This window comes from Perognathus longimembris, chromosome 22, assembly GCF_023159225.1.
Source record: "Perognathus longimembris pacificus isolate PPM17 chromosome 22, ASM2315922v1, whole genome shotgun sequence".
NCBI classification, from domain to species: Eukaryota; Metazoa; Chordata; class Mammalia; order Rodentia; family Heteromyidae; genus Perognathus; species Perognathus longimembris.
Window position 1 is genome coordinate 1,528,134 of NC_063182.1, and position 16,975 is coordinate 1,545,108.

At 59.2% G+C, this 16,975-nt stretch overlaps 1 protein-coding gene across 1 annotated transcript in view; it reads right to left on the bottom strand.

The window, feature by feature from the left end:
* The window catches only part of Arhgef37 (Rho guanine nucleotide exchange factor 37), a 19,759-nt gene extending 6,275 nt beyond the window's left edge, over positions 1 to 13,484 (bottom strand). Inside the window, exons 1-6 of the mRNA XM_048331626.1 lie at positions 13,297 to 13,484; positions 11,729 to 11,852; positions 8,420 to 8,567; positions 1,757 to 1,956; positions 1,367 to 1,497; positions 54 to 158 (exon numbers count right to left, since the gene is read on the bottom strand). Of these exons, the coding sequence (XP_048187583.1) occupies positions 54 to 158; positions 1,367 to 1,497; positions 1,757 to 1,956; positions 8,420 to 8,567; positions 11,729 to 11,852; positions 13,297 to 13,482 (894 nt within the window). The 5' untranslated portion in view covers positions 13,483 to 13,484. The remainder of the gene's footprint in view (positions 1 to 53; positions 159 to 1,366; positions 1,498 to 1,756; positions 1,957 to 8,419; positions 8,568 to 11,728; positions 11,853 to 13,296) is intronic.
* Between the last annotated feature and the right edge of the window lie 3,491 nt (positions 13,485 to 16,975).

Genomic DNA, 16,975 nt, shown 5'->3' on the forward strand with positions numbered 1-16,975 from the left:
GGTCCCCGCGGGCCGCTGGGGCCGGGGCTCTGCCCGTCCAGATCCGCCCTCACCTCCAGGTTATCCATGTAGGCGGCCATGTTGTCCTTCAGCTCGGTCACGCAGAGGGCCACGCGCTGGAACCGCTCCTCCACCTCGTCAAACTCCGGGTCCTCCGTCTGGAAGTCACGCCGGGGGTGAGGGCCGCGGCCGCCGGCTCCCACCGCCCCGCGCGCCGTCGAGGACCGCGCTCCACCCGGGCGCCCGGCGGGGCAGTGCGCGGGGTGAGCCAGGCCCGGCGGCGCGCGGCCTAACCCGGCCCTCGGAGGCGAGGCGAGGGGGCAGCGCGACGGGTCGGCACGGCGTGGACGGCGGGCCCCGCCCCCGGCCGCCCTCACCCTGGGGCCCCGCCCCCAGGCCCCGCCCCCGGCCGCCCTCACCCTGGGGCCCCGCCCCCAGGCCCCGCCCCCGGCCGCCCTCACCCTGGAGGCCCCGCCCCCGGCCCCGCCCCCGGCCGCCCTCACCCTGGGGCCCCGCCCCCAGGCCCCGCCCCCGGCCGCCCTCACCCTGGAGGCCCCGCCCCCGGCCCCGCCCCCGGCCGCCCTCACCCTGGGGCCCCGCCCCCAGGCCCCGCCCCCGGCCGCCCTCACCCTGGAGGCCCCGCCCCCGGCCCCGCCCCCGGCCGCCCTCACCCTGGGGCCCCGCCCCCGGCCCCGCCCCCGGCCGCCCTCACCCTGGGGCCCGGCCCCGCCCCCGGCCGCCCTCACCCTGGGGCCCGGCCCCGCCCCCGGCCGCCCTCACCCTGGGGCCCGGCCCCGCCCCCGGCCGCCCTCACCCTGGGGCCCCGCCCCCCGGCCGCCCTCACCCTGGGGCCCGGCCCCGCCCCCGGCCGCCCTCACCCTGGGGCCCCGCCCCCGGCCGCCCTCACCCTGGGGCCCGGCCCCGCGCCCGGCCGCCCTCACCCTGGGGCCCCGCCCCCGGCCGCCCTCACCCTGGGGCCCGGCCCCGCCCCCGGCCGCCCTCACCCTGGGGCCCCGCCCCCGGCCGCCCTCACCCTGGGGCCCGGCCCCGCCCCCGGCCGCCCTCACCCTGGGGCCCGGCCCCGCCCCCGGCCGCCCTCACCCTGGGGCCCCGCCCCCGGCCGCCCTCACCCTGGGGCCCGGCCCCCGCGCCCGGCCGCCCTCACCCTGGGGCCCGGCCCCGCCCCCGGCCGCCCTCACCCTGGGGCCCCGCCCCCCGGCCGCCCTCACCCTGGGGCCCGGCCCCCCGCCCCCCCCCCCCCGGCCGCCCTCACCCTGGGCGCCAGCCCCGCGCCCGGCCGCCCTCACCCTGGGGCCCGCCCCACCCCCCCCCACCCCCCACCCCCCCCCCCCCCCGCCGCCCTCACCCTGGGCGCCAGCCCCGCGCCCTGCCGCAGCAGCTGGCTCAGCCGGGTGGTCTTCTTGGACAGGGTGTGGGTGTTGATCCGCGCCAGCCGCTCCCGCAGACTCAGCTGCTCCACCTTGGTGTACCTGGAGGCTGCGGGGACGAGAAGGGGGCGCAGGTGACCCGGGGCCGGGCCGGGAGGGCGGGCGTCCCCGCCACAGCTGGGGGTGGGCTCCCCCCCTTCGGGAGGGCCGGGCGCCTCCTGCGGCTGGACGGGGCCTCGGTTTCCTGATCTGCGCATGACCTCTGGCAACACTGCCGTCCGTCCCCCCCCAGGCCAGTGTGAGAGCTGCGCTGCCACCCCCCCCCCCAGGCCAGTGTGAGGTGCGCTGCCGCCCCCCCCCGCCCTCACCCAGTTCCTGGCGCATCTTGTGCTCGTTGACGTTGGCGTTGACCTCCTCGAGCGCGGCCGCGGCCCTCCGCAGGACGGGGCGGGCGGCGGCGTCGGGGCGCGTGTTCTCCAGGATCTTGTGCAGCAGCAGCGGGTACTTGGTGATCCTCTGCACGGGGCTCACCAGGAAGAAGCTGAGGCCTGAGGGGCCGGCTTGCGGCCTGAGGAGGAAGGCGGGTGTCAGGCAGGTCGAGGGGGGCCTCCGGGGCATCGGGGCGGGGGGGGGGGGGGACGCGCCGGCCTCGCTTCCCGGGCTGGGCTGCTCCATCCTCTACCTAAGCGCACAGACCGGGCAGCCGCGGACGTGGCGGACCGCGCCCTCTGCCTCACGCGCGCCCTCCCTCCCTCCGGCCCAGAGACGCCCGGGCTCCGTCTCTCCACAACCCTCTCGGCTTCCCCCGCCAGGCCCCTCCGTCCCCTCCTCCCCCGTCTCCCCGGCCTCAATCCAACCTAAGCCACCCGCGCCTCTCCAGCACCCAGCTCCAAGGCCCCAACCTCTTCAACTGCTCTCTGGCTAGCTCCACTCCTGGCTGGGCAGCCTCAGGTTTCACTTAATAAAGAACTCGGGGGGGGGGGGGGGGGCGGGTACCAGGCCCTGGTGGGCGACGTCTGTAATCCTCGCTACTCAGGAGGCTGAGATAGGAGGATCACCGTTTGAAAAGTCCGTGAGACTATCCCCCACTGCCCACGGAAAAGGCCAGAAGGGGCGCTGGGGCTCAACTGGCGGAGAGCTGGCCTTGAGCAAAAAAAGCAGCTCAGGGACCGTGTCCCGGCCCTGCGTTCAAGCTCCAGGACCCACGCGTACCAAACCAAATCACAGGGACAGACATTTCAGAGATGTATTTATGTAGAGACAACAGCCATCACTTCCTTATAAAACAGACGTTTCACGCCTGTAATCCTAGCGACTCAAGAGGTTAAGCCAACGGGGGCAGATCCAGACGCCGACTTGAGTCTCAAATGAACCCGCGAAAGGCAGGAGACGCGGCTCAAGTGATAGAGTAGCAGCCTTAAGCAGAAAAGGCCAAGTTGGGAGTGCAAATTAGTACAACCACTTTGGAGAGCAGTATGGAGGTTTCTCAACAAGCTCAATATAGACCTACCCTATGACCCAGCCATACCACTCCTAGGCATCTATCCTAAACAGCAAAATCCAAGATATCAAAAAGACATTTGTACTTCTTCCATGATTATCACGGCACAATTCACAATAGCCAAAATATGGAAACAACCCAGATGCCCCTCCACAGACGAATGGATCCAAAAATATGGTACTTATACACAATGGAATACTACATAGCGATTAGGAATGGTGAAATATTGTAATTCGCAGGGAAATGGTCAGAACTCGAACAAATAATGTTGAGTGAGACAAGCCTAGAACACAGAAAACAAAGGGGCATGATCTCCCTGATATATGACTGTTAACAAAGGGAGACAGAGAGACAGTAGAGACCAGGTCTGTGAAACCAAAAACTGCTTGTCAAATAGTATTTCCCACAGGATTGGGGCAGTGACCCAACAGTATGTAACTAAAACCAAACAATTACTCAACATATAAAGGTCAAAAATTGACCTCTCAGAGGAATACAACAGCTCAAAAGCTATGTATGTGCGTTCATATAAGACTGCTGTCGACATATTGTCTAATATCGACATTACATTTAAAGCCCTAGGCGAACTTTCTTGGGCATGGACACGTGGCTACTGTATATGTTCTCGGTACATTGTGTATTGTATATATGTCTACCTGACCTAGAGAAGGGATAGAAAAACAAGGCGTAAGACATCACAAGAAATGTACACACTGCCCTACTATGTAACTGTACCCTTTTTTCACAATACCTTGTCAAAAAATTTGTGTTCAATTAATAAATAAAGCCAAGTAAGAGTATAAGCCCTGTGTTCAAGTTACCACACACACACACACACACACACACACACACACACACGACGTAACTAACACCAAGGTGTTGACTCCTGCTCCTTTTAGGCGGTGGGCGTGAATGCCCATTACAGTATTCCATTTCTCCTCAGGCTTCGCGGTTTTATTAGAAAAAGGAGGCCCGGGGCTAAGAGCACCGCAGAGGCGGGCGGGGGCCGATGCCCGCGCTCCAGAGCCCCTGGGGCCCGGGGCACTGCAAGACACCCCAGGGGGCTTCTGGAAAACTCACAGGCCCTCACCTGTCCATGAGTGCCCCACCAAGGAGACTCCCCAAGGCTTTCACACTGTCCACTGGCCTCCCCAGAACACAGGCGGGGCGGGGGGGGACCTTACATGGCCCCTCGGGCACAGAAAGCCACATGCAGAGCTGGTATGCGGGGGGGGGGGGTAACAGGATACCTTGGCAGGGGGGGATCACTTGGTGAGATCTTGGGGAGTCTTTGAGCAGCTTATGAATGCACAAGTCCTTCCCTCCATTCACCCCAACCCGCGTCTCTTCTTCCCCAGAAACACCGGCTCCAGTGAACGAGGACAGAGGGTAGGAGTTTCTCAGCAACTCTCCTGACGATTGCAAAACAGGTCACTGGAAGGAAAGCCAACATCCACCAGTAGGACAACGGTCAAGAGAGCCGGGGCTGGGCGCTGTCTCGGAGGGCAGTCTGCAGCCACAAGCGAACGCAGTACGCCATTGGGAAGGATATCCGTGACGACGATTAAGCGAGCGTTAGAGCAGCATGGGAAGGAACTGTCCTCACCTGCCTGTGCACGCCTGGACGGGAACACTAACTCCTGGAGCCGCGGATACCACGGGGGGGTGGGGGTGCTCACCCGTGGTGGCACAGAGACTGGGGCGCGTGGGCTCCGGGTGAGACTGACGGAGAGGCGCTCCCGTCCCCCGCGATCTCACCTGAGGCGCTGCGTGGGGCGCTGCGCGCCGGTGAGCCCCGCGACCCCGGGGGCCACAGGACAGAGGACGGCGAGCCAAGGTGGCCTGGCCCATCCAACAACTAACCACAGCCAAGCGGAGCGGAGATGCGGCGCTGGCGGAAGAACGCTGACCCTGCGGGCCCGATGCGCTGAGCCCAAACCCTGACACTACAAATAATAATAATAACAACAAGGCAGAAACGAGACCAGGCTCCCTGGTCTCCAATGCACTCTTACTTTTCATCTTATACACTTAGGATTTGAATTTTCTTTTTTAAAACAAGCATACCGGGGCTGGGAATGTGGCTTAGTGGTAGAGTGCTTGCCTAGCACGCATGAAGACCTGGGTTTGACTCTTCAGTGCCACGTGCAGAGAAAAAACCAGAAGTGGCACTGTGGCTCAAGTGGCAGAGTGCTAGCCTTGAGCAAAAAAGAAGCCAGGGACAGCGCTCAGGCTCTTCAAACCCCAGGACTAGCAAAAAAAAAACAAAAAAAAAACAAAGCATATGTCAATTAAATCTATGTATGTACATATATGTATGTATAGACACACATATCACACATACATATACGCGTGTACACATGTCACTGGGGTATGAACGCGGCCTTTTACTTGCCAGGCAGGTACTCTACCACTTGAGCCATGCCCCCAGCCCTACTTATAAAAGTAACACAAACATAATTCGCCTTCTCCAACCCTGCTGCCTCAGTCACCGTTCTGGAAGCACAGGTTCCCGGGCCAACCCACGTCTCCCAGGGCTCCTCTGTCCATCTGTCCGTCTGTCCGTGGGGGAGATCCTACCTACAGCAGAGCTTCCTGCCTGCTGCCAAGGCAAGTTTTGCTCCCCGTGGTTCTAAGAGGGGCTGGGTGCTGGCGGCCCATGCCTGGAGGGCTAGCTACTCGGGAGGCTGAGATCTGAGGGTGGAGGCCCGAAGCCAGCCCCGGCAGGAAAGTTCATGGGACTCTTATCTCCAGTTAACCAACGGAAAGCTGGACGTGGCACTGTGGCTCAAGTGGTAGAGCCCAGAGTTGAGTAAAAAAGCTCAGTGGTAGTGCCCAGGACCTGCACCAAAAATAAAATAAAGAAGCCAAGCTAACTGAACACTCCGCCCAGCCCACTCACCTACCCAAGGAAAGGCTGGCCAGCATGGGTTTGGGAATTGCAAAGAATCAAATTAGAGGTGCTATGGCTACCGAGAGAGCCGAGCAAGAACCGTTTGTTATGTTCCTAGTCGGCCAGGCTCAAGGAAGTCAAAATGACTCAGTGTTCCAGAAGGAAGGAACTCAACAGTCATGCTGACAGGAAGAATGTCATTCCTGGCACAGCTTTAGAGTACATCTCCTCATGGAGAGCATTTTGAAAGCAGCAGGTGCTTGGTGGGCAGGGAGCCGAGCCGGGCTGCCCGGTGTCACGTGACCCTCTGAATACACACAGCATGGAAAAGGGCCTCGAAATGCACTGCAACTCCAAGAACCCAAATACGCATGTGACCTTTAGACTCTTCGCATTCCCATAGCTCCACCCTGGAAATGACCCAGACACTCCCTCTTACACAGAAGACTCGGACCATCTGCGAGAATGTCACCCCAAGCCGGGCACCGGTGGCTCATGCCTGTAATCCTAGCTACTCAAGAACCTGAGATCTGAGGATCACAGGTCAAAGCCAGCCCGGGCAGGAACCTCCCTAAGAGTCTCATCGCCAATTAACCACCAGAGAACTGGAAGTGGTGCTTTGGCTTAAAGTGGTAGGGCACTAGCCTTGAGCAAAAGAGCTCAGGGACAGCGCCCAGGCCTGAGTTCAAGCCCCACAACAGAGGCGGGGGCGGGGGGGAAGGAGGAGGAGAAGGAGAAAGAGAAGGAAGGAAGGAAAGAAAGAAGGGAGGGAGGGAGAAAGGAAGGAAGGGAGGAAAAAGAACATACTAAGATCTACTCTCCCATTGTTTACCTACCCCTGAACAAATATTGCAAATTTTACAGCACACTGTGCAAGCGAGGCTTGGAAAATAGGCTTGGCCTCTGCGGTGACAAGAAGGTAAACTGGCGGCCTTTGCCCTTATCAATATCGTCAGCACACGTTTCCCGTGACCTAGCAATTTCACTTCTGGAGGCATACTTTGCGGATACACTTGCACCAGAGTCACGATGTTCATTATATTCCTGACTTTTATAAATAGCCATTGTAACACTGGCTGTAATAACAGGAAAGGGAAAACAAACCAAATCTCCCTGCACAGACAGCAGCTAAATAAATCAAGCCAGGGGCTGGTGGCCCACACCTGTAATCCTAGCTACTCAGGAGGCTGAAGCCAGCCCAGGTAGCAAAGTCCATGAGACTCTTATCTCTAATAAACTACCCAGAAAAGGCCAGAAGGCGCTGTGGCTCCAGTAGTAGAGCACTAGCCTGGAGCCAAAGAAGCTCAGGGACAGCACCCTGGCCCTGAGTTCAAGCCCCAGGACAGGCCAAAAAAAAAAAAAAAATACATCCAGGTGCTGGTGGCTATCACCGTAGCTACCCAGGATGCTGAGATCTGTGGATGGCGGCGCTAAGTCTGCCCAGGCAGGAAAGGCCAATAGATTCTTTCCAATTAACCGCCCCAAAGCCAGAAATGGAGCTGTGGCTCCAAATAGTAGAGTGCTAGCCTTGAGCAAAAATGTGCCCAGGCCCTGAGTTCGAGCTTCAAGTCCAACAAAAACAAAACAAGCTTTCATTTGAAAGTCTGGATAATAAGAAGACAATTTGTAATTGACTGAGCATGCAAAAAGGAACTTCACAAAGACACAAAAGAGATGGTAACCTTGGCAGTGGTTACTGGATGGCTGAAGAAACAAGAATGAAAAGATTTCTTTTTTTATTCCTGGGGCTTGGATTTAAGGCCTGAGCGGTGTCCTAGAGCTTTTGGCTCAAGGCAAGCACTCTACCACTAGAGCCACAGCTCCATTTCCAATTTTTTTGGTGGTTGATTGGAGATAAGTGTCGCACTGGCTTGAAACAGTGATCCTCCGATCGCAGTCTCCTGAGTGGCTAGGATGGCAGACGGGGCCTAATCTTGCCGTATAACTGTTCATGTTTTACAGTTCTTACGGGTCTTCTGTTCATTCAAAATTTACCATAGCAGAGTGTGTTCCCTTCGGGTACTGGCAGCCATATTCCCAGCTACTCAGAAACCTGAGGTCGGGAGGGCGGCAGCGGGAAGCCGGGACAGGCAGAAAGGCCACGAGGCTCCCTCTCTAAAACAACCAGCACGAGGCCCGGCCAGAGACAAGGCTCGAGTGGGAGGACCCCGCCCTGCAAGCAGGCTGAGCGCGCAGAAACCCCGAGTTCAAGCCCCAGTGCCCGGTGGACACGGGTGCCCCTCGCGTGTGCGCGGCTCTAGGCGGTGAGGGCCACCCCCGGCCCCGGCCGTGCGGTAGGACGTCGGTCCTCTGTCGCTCGGGAGGGACACACGCCTGCCCCCCCCCACCCCAGCCCTTCCAACAGCAGCCTGGCGCCGCGCCCTCAGCATTCCTGCCTCTGGACCCGCGGTAGGACGGCCTGCCCTGCCAATGGCTCCCACGTGAGGAAAGCGAAGGGGGAAGCCCGCTGCGCGGCGCAAGGGAGGGAGAAACCGCCGCGCTTCGGGAGCTGCTTGTCTCCCGGCACGGCAGGACCTATCCTGACTAACACAGGTACGCAGGCCGCCGCGCTCCTCGGCGGGCGCCGCCCCGGGGCCGGTGGGGCGGGAGCAGGGGTTCCGTGTGGCTGCCACTCACGCCACCGCCTCGATGATGCGCTGGATCTCCCGGTGCAGCTCCGGCTCCTCCCGGTACTCCTGCAGCAGCAGCAGGGCCTTCTCATAGCCGGCGCAGTACACCTTGTAGACGCGCTCGAGCTCCTCCTGGAAGTCCAGGAACAAGTGGCCTGCGGGCGGGCGGAGGGGTCAGCGAGGCCGCGTCCGCGTGTCCCCCCCCCCCCCCCGCGTGGAGCACGCCGGCGGCGGTGACACCGCCGGGCTCCTCTGGCTTGTCACTCGGGACGCGTCACCGGACCTGCCCACGCTTGCTTCCCACCCGCTTCCAAGGCTGGGGCGGGAGAACGGCGCGGACACACCCCGGGGGTGCGTGTGCACAGGCTGATTACACCTGCAGAGCACACTCGGCGCGGGCACGCCTCTCCACTCCGACTGTGGAATATTTACATCCATAAGAAGACAGCTCGAGGGTAGGACCCCAAAACTAAACCCAGATGCCATTCGTGCGTCACGGAGTCACGGCTGGCAGGTGGTTTTATACCGTGGTCACGGGGCCCTGTGGGTGTGGTGTGGTTTTTCGGTAGTATTGGGGAGTGAATTTGGGACCTCCCACTCGTGAGGTGGGAGCCCTAATACTTGAGCCATTCCCCTTAATCACTCCGCTTCTTGGTTCGTGTTCGAGGTAAGTCCTACACTCTGTCCAGGCCAGACTTGGGACTGCAAACCTCACACCTCTGCTTGAGCGACTGGGATTGCAGGCACGCGCCACCAGGCCTGTCCTAGTGCACCTGTGTCACCACGCCTGCCCTAGTGCACCTGCGCCACCAGGCCTGCCCTAGTGCACCTGCGCCACCAGGCCTGCCCTAGTGCACCTGCGCCACCACACCTGCCCTAGTGCACCTGCGCCACCAGGCCTGCCCTAGTGCACCTGCGCCACCACGCCTGCCCTAGTGCACCTGCGTCACCACGCCTAGTGCACCTGCGTCACCACGCCTGCCCTAGTGCACCTGCGTCACCACGCCTGCCCTAGTGCACCTGCGCCACCACGCCTGCCCTAGTGCACCTGCGTCACCAGGCCTGCCCTAGTGCACCTGCGTCACCATGCCTGCCCTAGTGCACCTGCGTCACCAGGCCTGCCCTAGTGCACCTGCGTCACCAGTCACCAGGCCTGCCCTAGTGCACCTGCGTCACCAGGCCTGCCCTAGTGCACCTGCATCACCACGCCTGCCCTGGTGCACCTGCGTCCCCACGCCTGCCCTAGTGCACCTGCGCCACCAGGCCTGCCCTAGTGCACCTGCGTCACCACGCCTGCCCTAGTGCACCTGCGCCACCACGCCTGCCCTAGTGCACCTGCGCCACCACGCCTGCCCCAGTGCACCTGCGTCACCACGCCTGCCCTAGTGCACCTGCGTCACCACGCCTGCCCTAGTGCACCTGCGTCACCAGGCCTGCCCTAGTGCACCTGCGCCACCACGCCTGCCCTAGTGCACCTGCGTCACCACGCCTGCCCTAGTGCACCTGCGTCACCACGCCTGCCCTAGTGCACCTGCGTCACCACGCCTGCCCTAGTGCACCTGCGTCACCACGCCTGCCCCAGTGCACCTGCGTCACCACGCCTGCCCTAGTGCACCTGCGCCACCACGCCTGCCCCAGTGCACCTGCGTCACCAGGCCTAGTGCACCTGCGTCACCACGCCTGCCCCAGTGCACCTGCGTCACCACGCCTGCCCCAGTGCACCTGCGTCACCACGCCTGCCCCAGTGCACCTGCGTCACCACGCCTGCCCCAGTGCACCTGCGTCACCACGCCTGCCCTAGTGCACCTGCGTCACCACGCCTGCCCTAGTGCACCTGCGTCACCAGGCCTGCCCTAGTGCACCTGCGCCACCACGCCTGCCCTAGTGCACCTGCGTCACCACGCCTGCCCTAGTGCACCTGCGTCACCACGCCTGCCCTAGTGCACCTGCGTCCCCACGCCTGCCCTGGTGCACCTGCGTCACCACGCCTGCCCTAGTGCACCTGCGTCACCAGTCACCAGGCCTGCCCTAGTGCACCTGCGTCACCAGGCCTGCCCTGGTGCACCTGCGTCACCAGGCCTGCCCTAGTGCACCTGCGCCACCACGCCTGCCCTAGTGCACCTGCGTCACCACGCCTGCCCTGGTGCACCTGCGTCACCACGCCTGCCCTGGTGCACCTGCGTCACCAGGCCTAGTGCACCTGCGTCACCACGCCTGCCCTGGTGCACCTGCGTCACCAGGCCTAGTGCACCTGCGTCACCACGCCTGCCCTAGTGCACCTGCGCCACCACGCCTGCACCTGCGTCACCACGCCTGCACCTGCGTCACCACGCCTGCCCTGGTGCACCTGCGTCACCACGCCTGCCCTAGTGCACCTGCGTCACCACGCCTGCCCTAGTGCACCTGCGCCACCACGCCTGCCCTAGTGCACCTGCGCCACCAGGCCTGCCCTAGTGCACCTGCGTCACCACGCCTGCCCTGGTGCACCTGCGTCACCAGGCCTAGTGCACCTGCGTCACCACGCCTGCCCTAGTGCACCTGCGTCACCACGCCTGCCCTAGTGCACCTGCGTCACCAGGCCTGTCCTAGTGCACCTGTGTTTTGACTGTGACCTGGTAGGAGAGGTTGGGTAAGGGATTTTCCATGTGTGGCATCATGTCAGTTCTCAAAATTGTGAATTTTGGAGCATTTCCGATTTTTGGATTTAAAGATTAAGGACGCTTGCCTAGCACGCATGACACCCTGGGTTCGATTCCTCAGGGCCACATCAGCAGAAAAGGCCACTCATGGCGCTGTGGCTCAAGTGGTAGAGTGTTAGCTTTGAGCAAAAGAAGCCCAGGGACAGTGCTCAGGCCCTGAGTTCAAGCCCCAGGACAGGCAAAAGAGGCTGGGGGGCGTTAAAGAGTCATACCTAAGGCTCAACAACCTCTTACAACGCCATTACCATGCCATAAGAAAGGGGCAAGAGTGTTTGCGGCAAGACTTGGGGGCTGGTTGAAGAGCAGAGAGAGCGGGCGGGACCTTGCATAGCTTCACCCGGAACATAAACCCATGGAGGAAAAGAGAAGCCGGTGAGTGTTCCGTCCTCTTTTGGGCTAACCACAAGGACAAAGCAGGGGGCTCTGCGTGTCCCCGGAAGTCTGTGCATTCCCAATCTCCAGCGCACCGTGCGGGGAGGGACCTTGAAGAGGTGCGCAGGGACCCGGTAAGGTGCCCCGCTGCCTGGGAAGGGTTGTGTCGCCCTGAGCTCCACTTGCTGAGCGCTCTGGAGACTGTTCTCCAACGGGAGGACCGCGCTCAGCGCTCGGGCTCCTACCGACGAGGCGCGCTTGCTCCTCTTCCTCAGACGCCGCCTCCTGGAGCCCGTGAAGAAATCGGCTGTTCAGCTGGACAATCTCATCCATGTTTGAGAACAGGACGTTCAGGTCCCCCGGCGGCAGCTGGAAGGAACACAGAGCCATGTCAGGAATGGGGGGGCGGGGTTCTGCCAGAGGGGCTTCGTTAGCCAGGCTTGGAGACCGGACCTGAACCCCACCATCAAGGCCCCATCTCTCTTGGGGAGACTGCCCCGGAAGAACACGGGGTGTCGTGATCTTAAAGAGCAGGCATTCACTCGCCTGGCGCCAGCGGCTCACGCCCATCATCCCAGCTACTCAGGAGGCTGAGCTCGGAGGATTGCGGTTCAAAGTCAGCCCTGGCAGAAAAGCCCATGAGACTCTTACCTCCGATCAACTACCAGCAAAGCCAGGAGTGGGGCCGTGACTCAAGTGGCAGAATCTTGAGCAGAAGAACTCAGAGACAGTGCCCAGATCCTGAGTGCCCCAGGCCCCAGGACTGGCACACACAGACACAGACACACTCTAGCAATAATTACTACTACTACTAATCAGGCATCCTCATTATTCCATAGAAAGAAAGAAAGACGAGGCGAATGCCCAGCATGGAAGGGGCGGGTGAGCTGGGGTTTCAGCCCAGGTCTGCCGCCCACGTTGGCTTTCCTCTGCCCGTGGGGAGGGAGGCCTCCTTCCAGCTCTGACACGCTTGGCACCTGCGACCGTCTTGGAAAGATCGATGCCGCATTCTCGCCCCTGGAGCCCGGCTGGGCCATATTTTTTAAGAACTGACGTGGGACGCCCACGTAGACGCGTGAGTGTGGAAATACGAACACCCCGGACGCCCGGGCTAGAGGAAGCGCCGGCCGCAGGGCGGCATTGCAGGCGTGCGGGTGCCAGCACACCAGCTCGCGTGCCCTCACTTTTGCTGAAAACAAGTAAGAGTAAGTACTCGTTTGTTTAGTGCCTACAGAGCAAAGTCCCAGTTGGTCTGAAAGGTTCCTGCGTTGTCCGCTTTGGTATTGGACCCACTGTGCGATCACTAACTGAAAGTCTATTATTAGTTATTGGTCAAGGGTGAAATGTGTTGAACTAAAAAGGATCTTTGCAGCGCTCACCCTCTTGAAACTTTCTGGAGAGAGATGTATTCTCTCTGACACTGGGAGGAAAAGCATGCAAAACTTAAGTGCTGTATGTAAACCCGGGACGGTGGCACCTTCCCCACAGCTCCGCCCTGCAGAGCGACAATTCGGACACAGGTCAGTGTACTCAACCTAGCCTAACCTGGAAAGGACTGCTGGTTAGCTCGCCTAACTCCCCGAGATCATCATTCCTCTCCCACTCGGTGGACGGGCCCGCCAAGCCTCAGGCATGGAACGCCTTGGAGAACGCTGCATGCCGATAACTGGAGTCCCGGGGCTCACGTGGAGACGTCCCACGTCCCGCTTCGCCCTCTTCCTCCCCATCCAGCCTTCCCGCGGGAGTCTGCGGTGTCACGGGGAACCCAGGTTTTCCAGAGAGAGAGGCTGCGGTGACCCCCCCCCCCAGGCACCTGCTGGAGGCGGCTCCGGATGTCGGAGGCGCAGAGGCGGAGCCGGTGCAGGTAGGAGGCCTCTGTGTCCAGCAGCTCCCTGACGGCCAGCCTCTGGTGCAGCAGAGCTCTGTCCTCAGAGCCCGGGCCCTCGGGGCTGGGACTCCCCGGCCTGGAGGAGGGCTCGTCCGCCTCGGGATCGGCCATGGTCACCGGCTGCGGAAGGGAGAGGAACACAGACACACACAGAATGAACACCTGACGGACTTCTGGGGAACTCAACTAAGACATGCGACAGGGCCACCGGCGGCTCACACCTGCGATCCCAGATCCTCAGAAGACGGAGATCTGAGGGCCCCACTCAACGGCAGCCCGAACGGGAGACCATCTCCAACGAACGCCAAAAACCCGGAGACAGCCTCGAGGGATAGAGCTAAGGAACAGTGCCCAGGCCTTGAGCTCAAACCACACACGCACGCACGCGCACACACACGCACACACACGCACGCACATACACGCACGCACACACGCACGCACACACACGCACGCACGCACACGCACGCACGCACACGCGCACACGTACACGCACGCGCACGCACGCACAGATGCACACGTACACACACGTACACACGCGCGCACACGCACGCACACGCACACGTACGCACGCACACGCGCGCACACACACGCACACGTACACGCACGCACACGCACGCACACGTACACACACGCGCACACCCACACAGTACAAAGGCGAGCGTATGAATAAAAACAACCTGGAGACTCTTCCTACTGCCAGGCACTTGGAGATGTCGGGACAGATGGAGGGTTAACCGCATGGTAGATCTTGCCAGAGATAAAGGAAAATTGCCAGGGTCCAAACTGAAGAAACTGAACCAGAGCTGAGTGAGCGGAGCCGAGAGCAGCCCAAAGGAAAGGGGGTCTCAGGGACGTGAGGCCCGAGGGAAGTGGCAAAAGGGAGGAGAGCGTTGCCCATCTCAGCAAGCGAGGGACTTTACTAGAAGTCTTTCATTAAAAAAAAAAAAAAATGAGACTCAGCAGGCGACTCATGGCTCCTACCCATAACCCTCGCTACTCAGGAGGCTGAGTTCTGAGGATCCTGGTTCTAAGCCAGCCTGGGAAGACAATTCTCACAGACTCTGATGCCCAATTAATCAGCAAAACGCTAGCCCCAGAGGCTTGGCTAACGTGGTAGGGTGCCAATGGTGAGCAGAAACACCAAGCGGAAGCTCGAGGCCAAGCGTTCAAGTACCAGCCAGCATGTGTGTGTATCCATACATACGTAATCTCATGCACATTTATTCCATTCATTTCATATATCTATATGGCTTTTAAGTGATCCGTTATCTTTGCAACACTCTGAGGACAAACATGGCTCAACAGCCTGAGAGAGCAGGATGAGGGTCCTTGTTCCACTTGCAGCTTGACCCAGGCTGATAAGAAAGCTAGTCTCAGAGAACACACCCTGGAAACACTTCTCTCCTTAAACGGTGTGGCTGGCTGGCTGGAACTGGAAAAACCCTTGCACGCTTCACCCCTGGCCCTGAGATCACCACCAGGTCTGGTGCTGTGCAACTAAGAACTCACACCGGGGGCGGGGGTAGGGGAGTGGTAGAGTGTGTCTTACCTTTGCCAGGTCCTGGGCTCAACCTCCAACTTTGCCACTCAAAAAAGAACTACAGTCAACCGGCACGTGCTGGACGGTAAAACATAATAAACAGTTTTTGTATACGTGTTGGTCCTGAGCTTCGTGCCTGAGCTTTAGGGCTCAAGGCAAGCGCCCTACCACTTAAGCTCCGTCTCCACTTCGCCTTCTGGGTGGTTAACTGGAGACAGAGTGTCACTGAATTTCCTGCCTAGGCTAGCTTGGAATGGCAAACCTCAGATCTCAGCCTCCAGAGTAGCCATGTTATGCCAAGTCGCGAAACGACCAAGAAGGCCACCGAGACTCAGACGTTCTGAAATGCAAAAGCAAGGCAAGACGCCCCGGGCCTCGTCCTACCCACCGACACAGCGGAGGTGAGGAGGGAGCCCCGAGCTGCGATTACACAGGGCTTATAAAGGCAAAGAACAAAGTTACAGCCATTCGGTGTTCAAGCAAGCAAGATGAGGACACGGGTACAAATCTGATGGGCTCAGGGTTCGAGGCACTCTGGGGGCGGTTAGAGTGAAGCATTCCCAGGCGGTTAGAGTTCTTGACAGCTGGGCCCTAATAAGCTTGCCCTGGGTTTGCTCACAGTTTAAACAGACAACAAAACGGGGGCTGCCTGAAAATGGGGTTTACTTCAACTCTTCATTCCCCCCTCAGCTACAATTACAGGTGTGAGCCACCAGTGCCTGACAGCTTTGGGTTTTGTTTTTTAAATTGAATATGCTGCAGTTAATTCTTCGACAGCAAACTAGTTCTTCTGGCTTCTGGAGTGGAGAAGACTGAGTTAATTCTTTTGTCTCCTCTTTTCACAGTATCAGAGAGAGTTGAGCATTTATACTTTCATTGAACAAGTGATCTGACCCATTCCGACGATGCACACTTTCAATCCCAATGCACAAGAGGCAGAGGTAAGGTGCAGAATTCCAGAGCGCCCTGGCTTACATGGTAACACTCTGCCTGCAAAACGAAACAGGAAATTAAATTTCCTAGCAGGAAACATGAGCACCCATTAGCTTTCCACCCTCTCGAGGCTTTAAAAATAATAATAAATAAAAAGCAGAAGAAGAAGAAGCAACACTTAGGGTCTGAAATTCTAGGGTGGCACATGGAAGGCCTGCCCAAGGCGAAGGTCAGACTCCGTGAGGGTGGAAGGCCTTATTGAAGAACGAGGACGACAACACCGGGAGCAGGGAGAGTGGCCAGATGGGAACTCTAGCGAAAGAGCTTGGTGAAGAGGTCCCCACAGGCAGCAGAAGAGAAGAGCATATTCAGAGAGCGTCCAGGACGTAACTTCCCAAGCCTTGTCGCTATTGTGACGACCGAGTATATTTTCAGACTCGTGTTCAGGAAAGTAAGAACTTGCTCCTTGAACTCTTGCTCTAGCATTTTTTTTTTTTTTTTTTTTTTTGCTTAAGGTTGGCACTCTACTACTGGAGCCTCACCTCCTCTTCCAGCTTTCCAACTTGGAGAGATGAGCTACACAGATGTTTCTTCCTGGATTGGCTCCCTACCTAAATCCTCAGATCTCAGCCTCCTAAGTAGCTAGGACTACAAGCATGAGCCACCAGTGCCCAACCTATTTGCTACTATTTTTGTTAAACTGGAAATGCTAGTGTGACATTGACAAACTGAATGAAGGGGAAAAAATTGTCTAAGGACACCATAGATGATCTAGATGTGACCAATCCAATTCAAGCAGCTGGCAAGACCAGCTAATCATGATTAAAAAAAAAAAAAGAAGAACATAGGTGATAAAAACTACACACCAGAACTTAAGAAGGTAGCCAACACCCCAGAAATAGAACAGAGAGAGCGGGAGAGAATGTGAGCACAGAGACCATTACTCAGTCCAGCCATGCTGGAGACTGATTCACTTTATTTTTGGTTTTACATGAACTAATATATTTTCTTTTCCACCCCAGCTCTGGTCCAAGCCAGTCCGAGTTGATTTTCTGCCACTTGATTTCTTTTTTTAAAGAAGGTAGGGGAGGGGAGGCTTGCTAGGTCTTGGAAAGATAAACAGATCACTTG